We start from the raw sequence: 22,620 nt of genomic DNA, 5'->3' as shown, positions 1-22,620 counted from the left end.
AATGTATAGATTGTAGGTGAATCAATTTTGTTTTACTCTAGGGTTTCTCTCTCAAAATTCTCTCTGGAAGCTCTCTTTCTTTTGTGGGTATATGGGGTATTTATACTTGGGTGAGAATGGAATGTGAAGAGTCAGGTTTTTCAAAACAGGGCTGGCTCACAGCTTGGACTTGCAGCTTGACTGAGGCGCGAGATCCAGCCGCGAGATAACTAAATGGCCAGTTGTCCTATTTTGTCCTGTAGTGCTCTAGCTAGCATGATGCTTCAACTTCTAGCATGCCTGGCACATGTGCAGCTTCTGGCGGCTTGCAGCCGAGAGTCACCCGCGAGATCCAGTCGCGAGTCTCTGTTTTCTTGCACACTCTTGAGCATTCTACACTCTATCTCACTCACTACCCTTACAACAAAACCCACCTAAATACAGGGTTACTAAATGCTGAAATACAAGCAAATTTGGCACGGACTAAAGCCAATAAGATGGTTGATTAATTTCAACCTTACAATCTCCCCCTTTGGCTATTCCGTGAGAAAACCCTAAAACAGACTCTAGACTTAACATGTGAGTTGGGAATAGTTGAGCAAAACTCACTCACACCTAACTCTAGAAGCTGTGAAGCACTTGAATCATAAGAACATGAAACTCCTGAAACACAACAATACACTATGATCATTGTATGCAGAAAAGTATGAAATGCATATGAAACAGGCTTAAGGTGATCAAGCAAAGATGAAGTGAAGTATCAAATCATGGCTTGATCAAGCAAGTAATCACCACAAGGTAGTGATCACAGTGCTCATTCACACTTGGAATGAACACTTGAACATACAAGTTAACAAGAACAAAGCAAGTTACTTGTATGCCTAACACTCAACCAATGCATAATACACTAAGTATATGCATCTAGGAACAATCCTACAAGGGCACAAGATGGTTGATAAAATTCAACCTTACACTTCCCAAACCTATATAAAAAAGAAGAAGAAAAAAAAAAAAAGAATGAAAGAAAATGTTCATCAAAGTATCCTTCACAGTAAAATTCATATTAGTGCAAGGGCATGTTGTACAACCCCTCATTTGTCCTACTTGCAAGAATGCTATGTATAAAATACAATATCACTCCATTTAAAATCAACTCCAACTATCTTTTATATAATTTAAAAAATATATATCATATGTTACAATGGTGTCCATCTAGAAACAAAATATCAAGCACATAGTATGACACAAAACATAGAAATTAGCAGAGATCAAAATACTTGCAGCAACTATGTATAAAATACAATATCACTCCATTTAATATCAACTCCAACTATCTTTTATAGAATTTAAAAAATATATATCATATGTTACAATGGTGTCCATCTAGAAACAAAATATCAAGCACATAGTATGACACAAAATATAGAAATTAGCAAAGATCAAAATACTTGCAGCAAGTTAACTATTTAATAGAATTTACAAATTACAAATTTTTCAAATGAGTATTAAAACCAATTTGAGATTTAATTGAATTTTCTCTAAACTTTGACTATATATATATATATATATATACCTAAATGATGTGAGTTCACATTAAAAAAAAAAACTTAGAATATTAAATTAAAATTCAAAATTCAAAACATCGAAGGTTTCACATGATTTATAAATCATCTTGTATTACGGGTCCATATGAGAAGGACGTTGTATACAAAGGTTACTCATGATACCACTTCCTTTTCCATTTGGGCTGCTGAATTGTTTTTATTCTTTTATGTATGGTTGTTCATTTGTATGAAATAAAATCCTGGAAGCCATTCTAAAGAAAAACATTTGGCCTTTAGGATTTTTTTTTTTTTGAGAAAAAGGTAAGCGAAATTTTATTAATAAAAGAACGAACTACAAAAATGAAACAAAAACCAAACTCAAGAAAGATCCGATTGGAAAACAACATCCACGTCCTCGGGTAAGTCTACCCAAACCTCAAGAGCTGCATATAAAATTGTTTTTTAGCTAAACTGTGAGCTAATCTATTCCCATCCCTCCCGACATGTTGGAACATACAACTTCGTAATACTCCACCAAGTCTTTTTGTCTCATCAATGATATGGCCAAATAGCAGAGGACAGGGGCCTACACGTAGCAAAGCCTGAATAACAGTAAGGCAGTCACCTTCAACAATAATGTCAAACAAACTCATCTCCCTAGCGAAAATCATAGCCCTTCGAGCTGCCAAAGCTTCAGCCATCTCAGCTGACTGCACCTTGCCCAAATTCTGACACAGTGCCGCAATAGCTTGCCCGGAATGATCTCGACAAACTACACCAATACTTGCTAAACCTGAATCCTCAAAATAAGCTGCATTAAAGTTTATTTTGAAACGATCCTCAGGTGGAGGAGACCAGCGAACCACCGGATGAGGAATAGACGCACCATGCTCCTTAGAATTCATGTTCCAAAATTCATCAACCATCCTTTGAGCATGTTCACCCAGCTCATGAAGCTGCCAAGATGGCTGACGTTCCCTCATACGGTTTCGATGCTGCCATAAACACCATGCCACAGTGACGAATAGAGCTACCTTCCTATTCGACACAGTATTGAGAACTTCCTCCAATAGTTCATAAAAGGTTCGAAACTTCTTATGAACCAAAGACTGAAAATCCTGGAGCGACATCCATACTACCCAAAACTGATGAACTCGGCTGAAGAATAGATTCGGCAGATACTAGCATTCGGTAAGCACTCCTAACACTATAATTCCCATCACTGGTTAGAGGCCAAATCAGAGTGTCCTCTGCCCCGTCCTCACATACTTGAATCCTCCTCACCAAGTCTGCCTCCCACAGAATTAAACAGCTCTCAAGACGACCCGGGTCCCAAACTCTTGTATTAAGGAAGAACAAATCACAAACCCGATGAACTGAAGAATCAGTTCTGGGAGAGATAATCTTACTGTGATTAAGATCAGGCAACCACCTATGTCGCCACACATTAATCAAATTTCCAACACCAACTGTAACGACCCAAGGAAAAGCGCTAGCCACATCTGCGCTATACCTCAAAAGGACTAGTCGCAATTGAGGCTCCTTGTAGTTGTTAATAAAGCCCAGTTCAACCTAGTAAATACCCGATGTGGGACTCATCATACACCTACACACATCACACAATCAATCAAATTGGGGCATCATACCAACCCTCCAAATAACCCCTTGTTCAATAACTCCATGTGCTTGAAGAATACTCCACTAGGCATAAGAACATTTAGGATGAACCTCCGCCTCAAGTATATTACCATGAGGGAAATACTTAGCACTAAAATCTTTAAAAAGAAGGGAGTCTCGATTATGAATAAGACGCCATACCTATTTTGCTAACAAAGCATTATTAAACTTCTGGAAATCCGGAAACCCCATCCACCAATTGATTTTGGGGAACAAAGAGAGCTCCATTTCACCCAATGAATGAATTAAGTTTGGGGGAAAACTCTATCATGTTTCCTTGGAAGATATCTTCACTGAATATTTCGTTCAATTAAAATAAATGGATCCAGTTACCACCGTACACCCTTAGTGCGTTGGTCACTCTACAAGTATAAGTGCTTGTGGGGTGTTGGGGGGGGGGGTGGGGGAAGGGCCGAGGTTCAAGTCTTTAGGAGGAAATTTCACACACATATACACTTAGATTATGATAGAGTAGAAATTTTATCTTGTATAAAAAAATAAATAAATGGATCCAGTTACTATGGGAATGTGGCGTACAATTATATATTCATGGATCATGGTAACGTATGGTACCATGCATACACGTCTTCACTATTAAATAAAAAAACATGAACCACTCTTCGATCTCTATGAATCACGAGTTCTAAATCTAACAAGCTTCCAAAAAATCTTTCCATTTTTTCATTACTTAAACTATAAAACAAAGTCCGAGATGGCAATACCATATGCAACACTTCAATCATTCGGGCGTTTTGATAATTGATGCCCATTTTTAGTCTGCAGATTCTTAAAGCAAAAATATAATTTAAATTGAGTTCATAGAAACAAGAGGAGTGGACATTGATGAGAAATAATCTTCCCAACAAAGAAATTCCATGACATGGTCAAAATGTTTATAGAATATGTAAATGACATTTTTTTTTTAAATTAAAAAAAATATTATGGAAAGTAACAAGTGAAAATATTTCAAATGCTATGTTTGACGTATTTGAGCTACACTTTTATGTGCTCTCCAAAAAGACATAATGATAGGAATACCTTTAACCAAGTCACTCGACTTGAGAAAAAAAAATTTTGAGACAAGCAGATTAACTTTAAGAATGAATGTATAATTTATACCAACCTTTCAGATTGCTAAAGAGAAAAAAGTAAAAAAGAAAAGAAAAAGATCAGGTTTATGTCGAAGATCTGCAAAAACTTCTGCAGCATGAGAAATCTTGTCTGCAAAGTACAGCCGAAGTTTATGAGCCGTTTGACATCAAATAATCTTAAGCTGTTGAATAAAGCTAATAGTAAGTCACAAATGTGCAAATACTTGAGCAAAAAATTACTAAAACAATGATATAGATTAGACTTTTAGGAAGCCTGTGATATAGATTAGGCATTTTTTATTTCTAAACTTTTCTCCATCTTGTCAGCAACAAAAATCTCAAATAAATCTTTTCATGCACCAAAAAAATGACTAAAACAATGTTTTAGATTCTAAATTCTTGTAAAGTACAATGGTTGTTTTAGATTCTATCTTCTTGTAAGGTTCTATAAATAAATTTGACGTCCAAAACAACTGAATTTACTTCAATGCTACCTTATTCCTAGTGAAGATTGATTGTCATATTTTAACCTTGGTCTAAAATGCTAAATTTGAAGGTTTTAGTTCTGAATCTCCTCAATAAGAATTGCAAGCAAAACACATAAAATGTGTATAAGAAAACAATGAACATATTGTAAGAGATTCTGAGCAAAACACTTACTCTAAACCTGATGCCATCCCTCCTTTCATGGTCTGCTTCTTATGGAAGAAGTCTTCTAACATCAATACCTGTGGGAAATCTATGTTAACCTTGCATCCTGTGCACCCCGAAGTAAAAGTTCAAAGATTTATCAGATCTTAAGGCATGTATTATAGTTGTTTGCAGAAGATATATAAACATGCCTCTGCATCCATAACAGGATGAACCTTGGATTGGCAAGATATTAGTTAAGGAAACAGTGACAAATCAAGAAACTAGACTGCCAGTGGTTTGGAAATCCATTGGGGAGGTATCATGGAACATTCCTTAGATAGGTTATCATGCCCAAAATAAGAATCAGAAACATAATGAAGACTGAAGTAACTAAATTGCCGGTGGTTTTGGAAACCTCCATGGGCAGGTCAAGAACGTTCCCTAATGTCGCTCTTTTTTGTTCCATGGCAGGGAAATCATGAACCTCTTTTCACAGATTGTTCATCACAAAGATGGTTTCTTAAATTTGGAAATGAAGAAAACCAAAGAACAAGTAAATTACATCTGATTGTTATGGATACAACCTTTCAACTTAATCACATTCAGAATAGAAATATACTATTTGAAATCAGCATGTCAAATGGCTATTACATGCTTTTCATAAAGTTAAAAAAAAATTAAAAAAAAAAAAAAAAAAGAGGCAGACGACCAGACCTTAGACATAAGAAAGCAGCACATTAAAGTACAGAATTATATACAACGAAAGGGAGAATAGAGCAAACACATGCTGCCAGAAGAGGAGTGCTGATGCCTCCTTCACTGCATAACCCCTCAAGCTTGCAATTGCCCCCAACAAAATGGCACTTGGCGTTGTGTATTGCAGCAACAGCACAAACCGGTACATTTGATCCCCATAGACCAAAAAATTTAACTTATCAGCCAACATGATGACCCCAATTCCAAACAAAGGAAGTACTAAAAGCCTTGCTACAATGATTCCAATTGTAGTTCGGATCCCTAAATTAGATTCATTGGGACCCTCAGCTAGCATTCCACCCAGAATAAGCATAGTTGAAGGCACCATTGCCTCAGCCATAAAATCTAAGCTGTCTGTGATGAAAGAGACAATAGAATCATCATTAAAAACAAAAGATTTGAGCTGAGGGACAAGTCCTATAATAATAGCTAACAGAGAAGCAATTGTTGGTGGTTGAAGAATGTGATGAATTGGAGTTTTCTCAGCTACAATTCTGATTTTTCTTACCATCCTAGGCTCAGCCAAACACGTAATAGACTTGGGACTACTTGGACTTTCCTCCACTGAATCAAGATCCTGAATAGTTGATTGTGAGATGCCAGAGATGCTATTGAAAAGCCTTGCTATAAAGGGTGTCTTGCAATGTTCTGTTTCCTTATCTTCAATTCCTGGCCATTCAGCTTCAACAAGAAGTGGCCTACTGAGATCATCAGCAGGTACTTCCTCAATCTCAGCGGCCCCTTCTTCAACTTCAACAATCTCATAAGACTCCAATGGGGGCTCCATCATATGATAAACAAGAGTGTATACAAGAATAACAGAAATCCATTGAGAAAAGGATACGTATGCCACACCAGCTGCATAACATTCCTCGCCAAATGGGTTATCAGTACTGTGGCAAACTGATGAAACAATTGCAAGAGGGATATTCCCCGTGTTTCCAAATGCAGTCATGATGATGGTGAATCGAAAGTATTCAGGTGGTGGCCTGCAAATTATAGCCACCAATAACCCCAACACACAACCAATTGCAGTACTGAGAACAACATTTACAGGGATGAACCACCAATGAATGAAATTTTTTAGACTAATGCATGGACCAAGGTGGGTGAAGATCAGGCAGGGCAAAAATAGAGCAAAAACAAGTTCACTTAGTATCTTGAAAGTCTCTTTTGGGATAGTTTGGATTTTCTTGTGAGCAAGAACTAAACCAATGACAGTTATAGAGAGGAGTTTCAATAAAGGTACTATTGATGTTAGAACAATTTCAGCTTCTGATTTCACTGTTTCATGTAATGAAGCAAGGAAGAACTCCATTCTTTATGCTTTTTAAGAAATTAGAATAATTCTAGGAGACTCCTAAAAAGTTTCACACGCTACCTTTGAATCTAGAAAATCTAAGAATTGAAATTCAGATCCCTTAACAAGTATGGAAGTCATAAGAATTTTATGAAATATACAGAAAACTAAAAAAATGGTAGAGTTGAAGAGGATATCAATATCTGTCAGTCACCAAGTTCTACAAGAACTTGAAAACATAGGAATAGAATTTCTCTCAGAACTATATGGAACAAACAATGTTGTTAGCCAGGAAATCTGAAAGCCAGCCTAAGCCCAACAATCCCATCCCAACCCAATGGTCATGAAACTAATTAAACGTTCCTATAATATCATTGAGACATGGGACAAGACAACATGGGTTTTCCAGAACTAGAAATATGACAATTAGCAGAAAGCTGACAATCCTAGTAAGTAGGTTCTTCCGGAGGAAAAAGAGGAACTTACAGATTTGTCAAATTTGGGAAATCTAGAACAGTTTGAAAGTGAAGTGATTAATTTGAAAGTTTGTTGGTGGCTTAATTGGGTGACGTTGGTGTAATAAAAAAAAAAAAAAAGTATTCAACTATATGTCAATATGTCATTGAATTGTAATGTAGAGAGAATCTGTCGTAAAATATTTAGTATTAGGTGATGAACCTTTTTTTTTTTTTCCTGAGAAATTAGGTGACGACTTTTTTTTTTTTTTTGGCTGAGAAATTCGGTGATGACTTTTGAGAATACTAAGGGATGTTTGGTACACCTACTTATATACATATTTTCAGTTTTTAAACAACATTATACACATTTTCATTGTACCTTTTCACCAATACGTATTTCCACATATGTTTTCAAACAACAAAACACATGTACCAAACACCCCCTAAATATTTTAACACACTCAGGAGAGCAGAGAATGTCTTAAATAAATTGACAGTGATGTATATCAAAAATGGCCTAACTTCTAGATATACAGCACAGACTTTAAACTTTTTTAACTTACACTCTTTTTTCAATATGGGATTAACCCACTGTTTTTTCTTTTGAAAATACTAAGGGTATGTTTGGTAACTGTTTTTTACTATTATTTTCTGTTTTCAAAAATAATTTTCTATTTTTGAGACTAAAAAACTTGTTTGGCAACCCAAAATAGACAGAAAACAAAAACTATTCTCAAAACTCAATTGGTGAAGAAAACTGAAAACATGCAAAAGACTGTTTTCAGTTTCTAATTTTCAAAAGTTAATGAAAACACAAATTTAATTTAATGAATCTGTCTCATTTAATGAGTTAGTATTAGATTTCAAATCCTAGTAACAACTTATTTTAATATTTTTTATTTTTTTCTTCAAAAAACTATCTTTTAAATTTTAAGTAACCAAACATGTTTTTGATTTCAAAAATATAAGGAACTTGTTTTTTCTTCATATTTGAAAAAACAAGTTTTTGAAAATAGTAAACAAAAACTATTACCAAATTTAACCTAAATATTTTAACATACACACGGAAAGAACGGAAAGAGGGGAGAAGATTATACTAGGTGATGACTTTAATTGTGAGCGATTTCAATTTACAACCTCGTCATGAAGATTGTTACGAGTTAGTCATGCATCAGTGAATGTCAGCTCCATCATGACCTACTGTCAAAAAGGTTTATGTCACGAAAACTTAGAGCAAGTCACATGTCTTCCAACAAGTACGGTACTCTTTTTGTTATTTCTGTTGCCGTAAATTTACGCTATATATTGAAAAAACTAAAATAAACCAACATAGAAATAGGGGCCAAAATTGGGAATTAAGCTCATTTTCCTAACTATATAGTTAGTAGGCATGATTTTAAAAGTATATATTTTACGAATATCTTGAGTCTCAAAGACTCATTTTTGGGCTATAAATCGAGTCTCAAAGACTCGGTTTTTATGGTTTGATTACGTCTGATGTGGCATTTTTTTCACATGACGTCCACTTGAAAATTGAGTCTCTAAGACTCGATTTATAAACCAAAAAAATTTTAAGTCTCAAGTCCCTCATCTTGCCATTCCTAGAAACAACCAAAAAAAAAAAAAAAAATTAAGAAATCCCAGAGAGAGCTCACCTCACCTAGGCCTGGGTCCCGCAGCCTGGGTCGCATGGCCTGGGTAGCGTTGCAGGCCTCGGGACCTGGGTCTGGCGCAGTGGTGCGGCGGTGGCGTCATGGTCTGGCTAGATCAGGTGACTATGGGTTCTTTGGTGCTTCAAAGAATTCTAAGGAGGTTTTCTACCAATGAACGCACTAACGAAGGTTTAGGTTTTGTGTAATTTGGATGAACAACACTCTTGGTGTTTTATTTCATGGTCAAGGCTCATGACGAGCAACCCTTAAAGAAAAACTTTGAAAATGTCTCATAAGGAGAAACACTATAGGGAGCGGAATTTAGAACTCCATAGGCTCAAGAAGGTTTGGCTCATGGATTTGTTGGGTGGGCTTATAAATCGAGTCTTAGGCTGCATTTGTTTTAGTGTAAAATATTTTCCGAGTGTAAAATAATTTCAGGTGAAAATATTTTCGGGAAAGGAAAATATTTTTTAGTGTTTGGTTGCATTTTAAAAATTATATTAGAAAATAATTTCAAGTGTTTGGTAACATTTTGAAAATGCAAAATTTCTACGAGTTTCTCACATTTTCTCAGCTTCCAAACAAATTTTATAATAGAAAATTGCAATATGTAAACTTTTAAAGAAACAAAAATCAAAACAAAACCATTCTCAATACACAAAACCATTCGGTCAAACTAAGAGAGGGAGGAGGAAGAGAGAGTGATCGCAAATCGGGGGAAAGGGAGAGGTAGATCGAGAAAGAGAGAGATTGGTCATGGGTGGGTCATGGGTGACGAGACCGGTCCAGCGACGGCAGGCTTCAGGCGGTGCTGAGATTGAGACGAGAAGAGTTCGATCTAGAGGGCGGCGGGATGATCTCACAGTGCGATCTAGAAGGGTGCGATCTCGACGGGACAATCTCCCTAGCGCGATCTTGACGGTGTGATCTCACGGCGTGAGCTCTATGGCGCGATCTTGCAGCTAGATCTCATCGGCGTGAGCTCAACGGCGCGTTTGGGCTTAGGGCAGTGGTTTGACCTCGACGGCGCGAGCTCGATCTCACTCTCTCTAGTCTCTCTTTGTGCTCTCTCTCTCTCTCTTCGGTGTTTGAGTCCGAAAATCATTTGAAGGTAAAATAGAAGTGTAAAATATTTTTTGGGTTAAAGGGCTTATTTTCTAGTCAAAGTTGTTGATTTTCCATTTGAATTTATTTTACAAGCCCTACCAAACACTCTGTTGGGTGTAAAATAATTTCCTGAAATCCTTTTCAGCCAAAACAGACGCAGTCTTAGAGACTTGATTTCCAGGTGGTACGTGATCAGACCATGGAAATCGAGTCTTTGAGACTCGATTTATAGGCCCTAAATCGAGTCTTTTAAACTCGAGATGTTAGTAAAAAATATAGTTTGAAAACAGTGCCTACTAATTATATTGTTTGACAAACAGTGTTAATCTCCAATTTTGGCCTAGAAATAGGACATAAACAATGTTTGTTGAGAGATTAAAATTGATTATTTAATATATTTAACTCTCATTATTATTAATATTTTAATTATGTTTTTCTTTCAAAAAAATATAAATAAAAAATAAATCACTCTTCTTCTTCTTCTTATTATTATTATTTCATATCATACTCTAGTCACTTGTGCGTACTTTTTTTTTTACATACTCACACATGTATACTTAATAAATAAATAAATAAGGAAGTCACTTTTTTTTTTTTTTGGGTAAAATTTTGTCATTTTATATAGAACTAGTTAGGAAGGCACGTGCTACCTCTTAAATGAGAAAATTAAAATAAAATTACTATTTGAAGAAGTATGAAACTATATACAGGAAAAAAGTATGTCATACAAAGTTAATCTTATTCATATAATAATTTTGATAATTAATCACATACGAAGTTATAGTACAAAGTTAATCTTATTCGTATAATAATTTTGATAATTAATAACACACGAAGTTATAGTAGCTATTTAACATATGAATATTTATTTCACTATAATAGTTTCTTAGTACTTATTTGCTAAAGGCAATATCCACTTACTAAAAGCTTTTAAGAATGATAACGAATATCATCATTTTCCAACAATAAGTGACTGATTTTTGCTAAGACATTGTCACAATATATAAATTTTCGTAATGAATGATGTTATATGGTACAATTGAAACTCCTCATCAAATACCTTCACTCATACACAATGAAAAATATGTCATTCATACTTTTTTATTTATCATTCTACACGAGTCTCGGTGCAATGTTTAGCTTAGTTTTTAATGAACACCCATTTGAGGCAAGAAAAAAAGAAAAAAAAAAGCATGTGTCATCGAATTTTCCATTAGATAAATTGTAAGTTTCAAAGATTTAAACCTAGAAAATCAACGCTCTCTAGGAAATAAATAAAACACCTTATATCACAATTAACTTTATACATATTATAACCATCTAAAACTCAAAATATGTGAACAAATTTTTTGGGATGTTAAAATTTTAGTTGGAGTATTTTAGACATTACACAATAGATATATTTTAAGAATCATAAGCTTTCATTAGGGTTTAATTGAGAAAATAACAATATGACATATTTGCTCTTTTCCAAAATATTAATGGAAATATTGTTTGATTTTAAAGTTTAAGGAGGAATTGTGAATTACCCCAAACATAAAGGATGAAAAGTGTTTTTATCCTAAGTTTTTTATTTTATTTTTTGGTGTAAAACTATGTGTTTTCACTTAAAATGGTGTGTAGAGACAAAAATACAATAATCAACCCAAGAAAACTGTATGTAAAATAGTAAATTTTGGCTCAACGAAGTTAACTAACCCCCCCCCCCCAAAAAAAAAAAATTCTAGAAACATAACAAAATGGTACAACATTTTTAAAATACCTTTATAGTTTTGTTATATTTTATTTTGACTTATAAAGAATTGACACTATAGCAGTTGTGAATATATAATGACAATAAGATGTCTTAACATTTTCACAAGAGAAATGCTATATCTACAACATTTTCACAACAAATCATAAGCAGTAGGTTGTTACTAGTTGTTATTGGTGGGAAAAAAAGTAATTTCATTGCTAAGTTTAAATTAGAACCAATAATAATTTACCACAAATGATTTGTTATGAAAGTGTTGTGAGAAATGTTGTGGATGTAGCACTTCTTTATTTTCACAATATCTTAATTTTTAGTTGTGGTTGGTTCCAATATGATATTTTATTTTAGACCTATAAGGAATTAAAACTTCAAATATATAAACAGGGTCTCATATGTATTGAAAATTAAAAAAAAAAAAAAGTTGACTCGACAACATCACCCAAAAAAAAAAAAAAGGAAGGTCAATGAAATGATAAACAGTACATATTGAACAAACCAAAATGTACTGTAGCTATTACTGTAGCTTTTACACATTCATGCTTTTTATAGATAGAAGATTGCACACCATAATAACTTTGTAATATTTACTAAAAATTTGTTTTTAAGGAATATTTACTAAAAACTTAATGGACAATAACTATAATTAGTATCATACTTGAAAAAACAATAGAGATAGCATTAAAGGATACGAATCCTTTGCTTGGCATATCAAGAGTTATATACGTACCATCGTGAATTCCCTATAATAAGCAGTAAGGCCTGTTTTACCAAAAGAGTGTTAGGGCATGAGGGGTAGAGGGTTGATTAGGGTATGTGTTACGAAATGCAATGGTTGTAAGAATAAAACGTAACAAGTGTTGAATCTAGGATAGTATGGATAGATTATTTAGATCCAATTCCTCTGCTAGCTCTAGATCTAGTGCCCCTCCTGATATTATAAATGAAGAAGGCTACTTTGTTGAAGAAACTGATTTCACTGATTTTAAGAAATGGTGTATTCCTAAAGTTGATACTAAATCCATCTATAAGACTAGTTGGGTCCAATCTACCTTCAATTCAGTTTAGTGTTAGAACTATTGAGCAAACATATTCTATTTCAGGAACTCATGAAAAATGTTGTTTGTTTAATAGGAGAAGTATTAATGAATTCCTTGCAAAAAAATTCAGTTATTTGCATATTGGATTAGTTCAAGTTGCTGTTAAACCTCTTACCCGAAAATGTATTAATGCTTTTGTGCTTATGTGCTTAAGAGATGCTAGATTTAAAGATTTCCGTGCTAGTATTCTTGGCATGATCACCTCATCTCTATTTTATGGTCCTATTTTTTTAACTGCTATCCTGATCTTACTCTTGTTTTGGATTATCCTAATATTGTTAAAACTTTAACTTTAAATATTTTTGACATTTGGTTATGATATGGATGAAGGCAGTAAGCCCTTTGCTATCATTTATAGCATTTATTATAGATTGGTAAATACTACCCTTAATCCTTGTGCTAGACTAAGAGATATTGGGGATAAAACTCTGTTAATCCAATGTTCCACTCCTAATGCCAAGGTTCAAATTCCAAAAATGATTCAATGGAAAGATATTAATCCTCCCAAAGAATGGTTGTTGGAATGAGAAGCTCAGCCTGCTAAGTTTGTTTATGATGAGTTAAATCTTGACCACATCTAACAATATCTTGATGGAACTGTTAAAATAAGTTTTGGTGATAACAAACCTCTTATGATTAAAGAAGGAAGGCATTCTTTTGCTGGATCTACTGTTTATGAAGATATTTCAAAAAAAGATCAAGATCTCAATGAATTTTTACAAAAAATTTTGAAAAACCTAATTTAAAGCTGAAAGGAGTTGCAAGTGACAACTCCCAAGTAAGCACTGCTTATTATTCCACAAAAACAAAGCCTTCTTCTAAACATGGCAAGCATGCCATTGAAGAAGAAGAAGAGACTGAATTTGGGTCTCCAACTGCTTCTGATTTTCAAGCTCCTACTACCCATGACTTTCAAACCCCTACTATTCATAGCCAACTAAGAGATTTTAACAAAACTTTTGTTATTGATATGGTAGCTTTATTTGATGAGTTTAAATCTGAAAAAAAAAAGAAAAAAGAAAATCCTGTCATGCTACTGTTGAACAAAAAGAAAAAGACTGTGTTAAAAGAAAATGGAAAGAAAAAATGCACCAACTACAAAAACATATTTTGTTTTTTAATTTCATTGAAAACTACTATGTTCCAAAAAATATTTCAAAAAATAGTTTGAACATGGTAAAAAATCAAATTTTGTTAAAGATTATAAAACCATTATTCAGTCTAGCCATCCGCCCCTTGACATGTTTATTATTAACTGTAAAGGGACTGAGATAAAGGCCTCCTCTATTTCCACTGAAACAAAAAATATTATTGAACAAAACAATTTTTTTAATAATTCCTTACATATTATTGGCCAACAAAGTATTGAAGAAAAAATTGACATACCTACTTCTTCAATAATTGAAAAACCTTTAGTTGATTTACCTAGCCAAAGGCAAAACTTGAGCCTTAAAACCACCCAGACAAAAACTATTGAAAAAGTTGAACAAATGCTTTTTGATTTACAAAAAATAAAAACTGAGCAGAATACTTCTACTAGTACTGCCCGTGCTATCTCAAGAAAAAAAGAAGAGACTGTTTTTTCCAAAGATTCAAATTTTGACTCCTCATCCTCTACTTCTGATAAATCTGTTTTCAAATTACCTAAAATTAAATGATTTGTTGGAAAACCCAATCCCATGTCTTTTAGAAAAAACTGGTATTCAAAACCTAATCCTCCTGATATGCAGTTCGAAGAAATTTTTTTCCAAACACAGTTTTCTGTTTCTGCTGATAAGCTTTATGAATGGAACATTGATGGCTAACTTGAACAAGAAATTATTAATAAAATGGGTCATATGTCTATGGTTGCTAACGCTTATATTACCAACCATAATCTTGACCATGCTAAAATTGTTGATCTTCTTACTACCGATTTTTCTGGAACCCTTCGCAGTTGGTGGGAAAAATATCTTACCAAAAGTTCCAGAGAATCCATCAGAAAGGCCGTTAGAAAAGATGACGATGGTTTACCCATTTTTGATGAAAGAATTGGCCAAGGTATTCTTGATGGAGTCAATACTTTAATTTATACTATTATTAAACAATTTTGTTGGAACTCCTTCTAATATTTCTTCTTGTATAAGTGACTATCTAAACAATTTACGTTGTCCTACTATGTCTAATTATAGATGGTAGCAAGATGTTTTTATTTCTAGAGTAATGCTTCGAAAAAACTGTTTGAAACTGAAAGTTCAATTAGTGTGTAAAATACTAATGAATGTTTAGACCCCTAAATTTAACAATACCAACACAAGCTTATACAAAAACAATATATGTGCGGAATGATGTATATAAGCTATAACCAAATAAGTAAAACATAGCAGCAATTAAAAGGTAAAGAGTAAGGGAAGAGAGATGCAAACACAAAGATAACACTGGCACGTGTTATCGAAGAGGAAATCGAAAAACTCGGCAAAAAACCTCTCCGCCGCCCTTCAAGCAGTCAAATGACCCAATAAAGAATACAATTGAGATACATGAATAGCAGAAGATCCTTCAAGCCTAATCTACCTAATGCATCTAAGCCCTTCAAGCTTCTTGCTCCAGCAGGGTTACGCCTAACCTTGTCTTCTTTAACTTCCCGGATCCCGCAATAAGCCCATTGCATCAACCAAGTAAATTGGTCATCTCTGAATTGATTCCCAAGCACCAAAATACCTCCTCATAGATATGAATATGGTGAGATAAAGATTTCGCAAAATGTACCTCTCAAGGATATATCAATGGAGAGGGTGAGAGTACAGGAATTTGGAGAATCAAATGATGAAGATTGTGGATGAGTCAATCTTGTTTTTCTCTAGGGTTTCTCTCTTCAAATTCTCTCTGGAAGTCTCTACATTTTGTGGGTATAAAGGTATTTATAGTAGTGTATGTGAGGGATGTGAAAAGTCAGGTTTCATCCAAACAGGGCATTCTAGCGACTCAGCCTCGCTACTGGAACAAGTTACGAATTTGAGTTGCGAGCTAACTACTTGGCCAAATTGTATATTTTTGTCCTGTAGTGCTCCAACTGTCGTGACCCTTTAGTTGCCTGCATGCTTCACACATGTGCCACTTTGGCGACTTGCCAGTCACAAGATCCAGTTGCGAGACTCCTTTGATTGCACACATCTTGAGTTTTGTTCACACTTTCTCACACACAATCCTTTCATAATTCCCACCTAAATACAAGGTATCTAATTGCTAAAATATAAGCAAATTTGGCATGGAATAAAGCCAACACATGATTGAATAAATTCAACCTTACAATCTCTCCCTTTGGCTATTCTGTGACAAAACCCTAAAACAGACTCTATACTTAAAATATGAGTTGGGAACAGTTACCAAAACTCACTCACACCTAACTCTAAAAATTGAAAAGCTCTTGTACCAAACAGACAAGTTTTCTTGAAAACAATAACACAAGATGATCATTGTAAGCAGAAATCTTGAAATACATATGGAACAAGCACAATGCGATCAAGCAGTAGTGACTATAGCAATAAAGCATGGCTTGACCAAACATGAACAATCACTATAAATAGTGATCACAATGATCATTCACACAAGGAATGAACATCTGGATATGTAAGCAAATAAGCTCAATGCAAAATGTCATTTGCATGTCTAACACACAATTGATACAAAAACACAAAGGTAGTTGCATCAAGGATACAAGATCCAACAAGGGTACAAGTGTGATGTACTTAAAGGAAACACATAACATTAACTAAAAGTACTAAGCTCAATGCAAAATGTCATTTGCATGTCCAACACATAACCGATACAAAAAGACAAAGGTAGTTGCATCAAGGATACAAGATCCAGCATGGGCACAAGTGTGGTGTACTTAAAGGAAATGCATAACATTAACTAAAAGTACTAGGCTACAAAAGCAAAGGTACATAATTAAAGCATAGTTCAAATAGCTAAACCATTCAAGCATTCATAACACACCATGTCCAAATATTTTAAAACCAAGTACTAAAGTTATAGAGTACTTAAAAACCAAACCAAGATACTAAGATAAGTGTTATGAAAAACCATAATAGAACTAAATCCAAACATAAACCATAAAAACTTATAAACGTTTCTCCCCCTTAAGGTAGGGCCCCCTTTCAAGAGCTACTCCATCTATATCTCCCCTTTTTTGGCCGGAATGGCCAAAGGACTAAGGCTGGTCAGTGAAGCCATCAAACTTGGTTGAAAGCAAGTAGATCTGTTCTTGAATAGCAGTCAGCCTGTCAAAGTGCTCATTTGGGATGTCTCGCAGGCTACTAATCCTCTCAAGAATGATTTGAAATGCATCTAGAGGCACTTCTGAATATGATGAGGCTTTGCCCTTTTTACCATGACTTCGTGCAGTTGAGGGTTGTCCTTCTACGTTAGTCTTTGTGTCCATAGGCTCTCCTTGTGCTTGATCACCCTCCTCTTCATCACTTAGAAGACGAACCTTGATCCTTGCGATTGTTAGAGCATTGATAGCTGAAGGAGTAGGCATGAGGCTGATGTCTTGGGGAATTTCCACACCTTTTTGCATGAAAGAGCCGAATGAGTAGACTAGGGTGAATAAGCTTTGCCCTTGAAGTTGTCCTTGTTTCATTAGTAATGATGGAAAATGCATGAGCACTAATGTCAATGTAGGTATTTTCACGAAGCTCCATGAGAAAAATGGCTCTAGCATTGTTGATGGTGATCATCTTTTTCACCAAGTATAGATTGAACATCATAATGTATGTAAGACACCTCAAATTCGTTGGAAAAGTAGTTGTGTTGAGGCATCTTCCTTCTCTAACACCACCAATATGGGATTGAACCATTTCCATGGAGAGCATTCTATCCTTGTAGTGAGTGAAATCATGTTCGAGATCCTCAAAGCCAAGAACCTCATCAATGTCCTCCACATCAATGGTGAACTCATGCCCTCTAGCCAACAATTTATTTCATCCTCCCGTAGAATGGCATTGGCATAGAATTCCCGAATCAATGGTTCACACACCCTGGGGAGATCACTAAGGAGCTTTTCCCAACCCCTATCTTGAAAACAGTTTGGGATAAAGTAGTCCTTCAAACCAACAAGGTTCACAAATCACTCTTGGATGATTGGAGCCTTCTAAAAGAACTGATTGTATCTCTCAAAGTGTTGGGTAGAGCGGAATCGAGTATTGTCCATTTTCTTCCTTTTGTCAATGTGTTGTGCAGTGGTTTTCTTCTTTGGAGTCACTTGTAAAAATAAAGCAACAAGTACCACAAAACAGAGCACAAAATATGACAACAAACTCGATTAGTAACCAGGTAGTACCAACACAACGAGTATTGAATCACAACCCTAAAAACAGAAATTTAAAGTGCAATCCACCCAAAATTGACATGTAACGACATAATTCATCAATACATGATAGAATTGTGACATTAACCACTCAAACATGTCAAAGAGAGTGTGTGTGTGTGCATCAAAAGCAAAGTGTGTGCAAATTAGGGCAACTTGTAGAAACACATAATCATATGATGTTTCAAAATCAAAGAAACATGATTATCCCTACAGCCATTGTATTCCTTGGAATCCACAGAAACACAAGATAAAGTCTATGAAACATTTTATCATGGACATGATATGCACAATACAACACAAACATGGTATAATGCACAAAAATAAGAAACAAACATGAAAAACATGTATATTAGGCATTATACTACCAAAACCAAAAAAACTCATACAACAAACTCAACCAAATATTAACAAACCATATTCTAACATCATATTTTCAAATCTCAACAAAAACACAAAATCCAAGAAATCAAGAGCTAGAAACATGTAATACTTTGAGAAAAAGAGAAAACTCATACATTTTCTTGAAGATTGGTGAAGGATTGATGAAGAAAATGGAGGTTTTGTGAGTGAAAATGGTGGTTTTGGAAGAGGGAGAGGCGGACAAGACAATGAAACAGCATGTGATGTGAGGGAAGACTGAAAAGTTTTTGAAAACTGTCTTGGATTTAACCCTATTTGTGCAAAACACGCGTTTTTCATGACTGGAATGAGTCACAAGCAAGTTGCCAAGTCAAGTTGCCAAAAACCCATGTGACAAATTTTGAAAATTTTGTCTAAGTGTTTTTTCCAACTGGAAGGTCTACTCGCGAGTAAGTCGCGAAGGGAGTCACGAAGCATTTTAAGTAAACTCGCGACTGGAGCATCCACTCGCGAACCAGTTGCCAAAATGAGTCATGAAAATGCTAAAAATCTAGAAATTTTAAATTTTTTTGAAGTCTTTTTTGCTATTGGGGGCTCAGCTCGCCAAGGAGTTGTGAAAGTTTCTGAGTAAGCTCACGATTGGGGTCTCGCGACTGGATTTACTCGCGTGAGTGAGTCGCCAAAATAGAGTTGCACAGTTTTTGAAAATTTTCAAAAACAAAAATACTTTCCAAAAACAATTAAAATACTCAAAAATCTTTTTGTGTTTGATCAACATATTATCGAGTAAGTGCAACACATTTAATCAAATACAATCACACGAATGAATAAGGCATTCATTGAACATAGGCATGTGTGATGTGTGTGGGTATCAAAGATAAGATAGTCCTTAGTCTAATGTGAATCTTCAATGATTAATTCAATCAAGACATACACAATTAGCATGAGGAAGAGTGACCAATCTCAATTATAGAAGTATACATATATGACCTCCCACAAAACTTGAATACATAATTTTGAAGCTCTTTATTTGACTTCTTACATTTCATATCATTTGATCATTTTTGAAAAATACATCTCATTTTGAGATCGATGCCTGAAATTTTTAACATTTCAATTTGATGAATAAGCCTTTGGCTTTTGGGCACCATACATTTTCATAAAAATCGCTTTCCCTTTTTCCTAGTCAAATACTAGTATGTGCGACGGCTTTTGCAGCTCATTATCTCTTTTCATTTTGAGATTTATACTGGTTGAGCTCTTTAAGCAAAAAAATAAAATAAAAGAGTGGGAAGATATATAGGCAGAAGTCTATGCAAGTCTCAAGTTCAACAAAACCATAGACTAATCATTCATGACAAGTTTGAAAATATATTTACAACAGTCACACAGATGTTAAGATTTTTTCCACAATGATATGAGTGCATAGGAAACAAGCTATGCTCGTAAATGCACAAAGCCATTTGTATGAAGGTACAAGGCAAAACATGCTTGTGACAAAACACAATAATGCCGACCATACTTTTTGGATTTTCTACTTTTTATGTGTTTTTGGATTTTTGACAAAAGAGAGTAAAGATTGATAAAAAATAAAGCATTCAAAACTCTTAAAAACAAACAAAAATTTGTCAAAACATGCTATATATGTGACAAATAAAGTGGTGTGCTATGCATAGGTGAGATCAAATCAAGATAGATAAGTGAAGCACACATCACACATGAGATTCAGGGAATTGTACCAACGCCGATGGTCTTATGGAGAGATTCAAACCGTGGACCATCAAGAGGTTTGGTGAAGATGTCCACCTTTTGGTTATTCGTATGTATGAATTCAAGACACACGACTTTATCTTCCACCAAATCCCGGATGAAGTGATAACGTATCTCTTTGTGCTTTGACTTTGAATGCTGAACCAGATTCTTAGAGAGGTTTATAGCACTAGTGTTGTCAAAGAACACACACATTGTATCTTGAGGAATCCTGCAGTCGTGAATCATCTTCTTCATCTAGAGAAGTTGTGTGCAGCAGCTCCCAGTAGCTATGTACTCTGTTTCTGCCGTAGAGAGTGACACTGAATTTTGTTTCTTGCTCATCCAAGAGACAAGGTTGTTGCCAAGATAGAAACAGCTACCTGAGGTACTCTTCCAGTCATCCACACTTCCAGCCCAATCTGCATTTAAATACCCCGCAAGGCATGCATTGGAATCCTTTGAGTACCACAAGTCGTAATCCGGAGTGCCATTAACATATCGTATGATTCGCTTCATAGCAGTCAAGTGGGATTCCTTTGTAGCGGCTTGATATCGAGCACAAACTCCCACGCTAAAAGCAATATTCGGTCTACTTGCCGTAAGATAGAGCAAACTCCCAATGATGCTCCTATACAAAGTTGGACTTACTTCTTCCCCAGAAGGATCAAGATTAAGCTTTGTGGATGAACTCATGGGAGTGGAGGCATGATTTTTGGAATCTAATCCAAACTTCTTGACAAGATTTCTAGCATATTTTTCTTGTGAAATGAATATACCTTCCTTCTTTTGCTGGACTTGAAGGCCCAAGAAAAATGTAAGCTCCCCCACCATACTCATCTCAAATTCTTTCTTCATCTCCTCGAAGAACTCTATAGCCCGAGCATTTGTGGTAGCTCCAAATACAATGTCATCAACATATTCTTGAGCCATAATAAGGTAGTTCTCATCAGTTGACAAATAGAGTCCGATTGGCATATCCCCTTTTGAATCCTCTGTCCAATAGGTAATCTGTAAGCCGATCATATCAAGCTCTAGGAGCTTGTTTCAAACCATAAAGAGCTTTCTTCAATCTTAACACATGATCCGGGAAGTGAGGATCTTGAAAACCATTTGTTTGTTCGACAAACACTTCTTCATTTAGGTATCCATTGAGAAATGCACATTTCACATCCATTTGGTAGAGTTTGAAGTTCATAGTGCATGCAATTGACAGAAGAATGCGGATAGACTCAAGCCTTGCTACGGGAGCAAAGGATTCATCAAAATCTACTCCTTCCACTTAAGTGTATCCTTGGGCCACCAATCGAGACTTATTCCGTATAATCTTGCCATCTTCGTCTGTCTTGTTTTTGAAAATCCATTTGGTGCCGATGACATGAACGTTTTAAGGCCTAGGAATAAGTTCCCATACATTATTTCTTACAAATTGATTCAACTCTTCATGCATTAAGTCCACCCAATTTTCATCTTGAAGTGTTTCTTCTACCTTTTTCGTCTTAAATTGGGTAAGGTAGCAATGGTACGTTACATGATTGGCAAGAAGTGTGTTTCCCTTTCTAAGACGAAGACCTTCATCTAGAGACCTAATGATGTTACTTTTTGGATGGTTTTTAACCACTCTTGATGATGGCTTCTTTGAGGTGGACATATCATCATTCCAGGAGATAGGAGGATGAACTTCTGGAGGGGTGAGAGGACTTGATGATCTAGACATTGACATTGTCTCCATTCTAGAGTTCACGAGAGTCGATTCCTTTTCCGGTGTAAGTCCTTCCACTTCAATATCTTGTGCTTTAACCTCAACGATGGATTCTTTGGAACTTGGTCCTTCTCCATCATCATCAATCTCTATGTTTGTTATGGCATCATCAATCACCACATTGATGGACTCCATCACTGTCTTTGTTCTCTTGTTGAAGACTCTATATGCCCGACTAGTGGTAGAATAACCAAGGAAAATGCCTTCATCACTTTTGGCATCGAATTTTCCAAGGTTCTCCTGATCGTTTAGAATGTAACATTTGCTCCTCAAGACTCGGAAGTACTTCACTTTAGGCTTCTTTCCATTCCAAATTTCATATGTGGTCTTCTTCATTCCCGCTTGG

General features: G+C 35.2%; 2 protein-coding genes across 2 annotated transcripts; both read right to left on the bottom strand.

Annotated features, from left to right (window-relative positions):
- Positions 1 to 4,189: 4,189 nt before the first annotated feature.
- LOC115975739 (protein PIN-LIKES 2-like) lies at positions 4,190 to 6,998 on the bottom strand. Its single transcript, XM_031096645.1, has 2 exons — positions 4,952 to 6,998; positions 4,190 to 4,473 (listed from the first exon to the last, which is right to left on the bottom strand). The coding sequence occupies exon 1, from the start codon at positions 6,996 to 6,998 to the stop codon at positions 5,640 to 5,642; it is 1,359 nt and encodes a 452-aa protein (XP_030952505.1). The 3' UTR covers positions 4,190 to 4,473; positions 4,952 to 5,639.
- A 13,772-nt stretch (positions 6,999 to 20,770) lies between these two features.
- On the bottom strand, positions 20,771 to 21,208 carry LOC115965569 (secreted RxLR effector protein 161-like). The gene has a single exon (XM_031084830.1). It carries the CDS (start codon positions 21,206 to 21,208, stop codon positions 20,771 to 20,773), a length of 438 nt encoding a protein of 145 aa, XP_030940690.1.
- Between the last annotated feature and the right edge of the window lie 1,412 nt (positions 21,209 to 22,620).

This window comes from Quercus lobata, chromosome 2 (genome assembly GCF_001633185.2).
Source record: "Quercus lobata isolate SW786 chromosome 2, ValleyOak3.0 Primary Assembly, whole genome shotgun sequence".
Taxonomy (NCBI): Eukaryota; Viridiplantae; Streptophyta; class Magnoliopsida; order Fagales; family Fagaceae; genus Quercus; species Quercus lobata.
The sequence above is the reverse complement of the archived record's forward strand: the minus strand, read 5'-3'. Positions and strand labels throughout refer to the sequence as shown.

What these genes read in the sequence shown, in the direction of transcription:
- LOC115965569 (XM_031084830.1), bottom strand. Translation starts at nt 21,208, where the DNA reads ATGAGTTCATCCACAAAGCTTAATCTTGATCCTTCTGGGGAAGAAGTA.
- LOC115975739 (XM_031096645.1), bottom strand. Translation starts at nt 6,998, where the DNA reads ATGGAGTTCTTCCTTGCTTCATTACATGAAACAGTGAAATCAGAAGCT.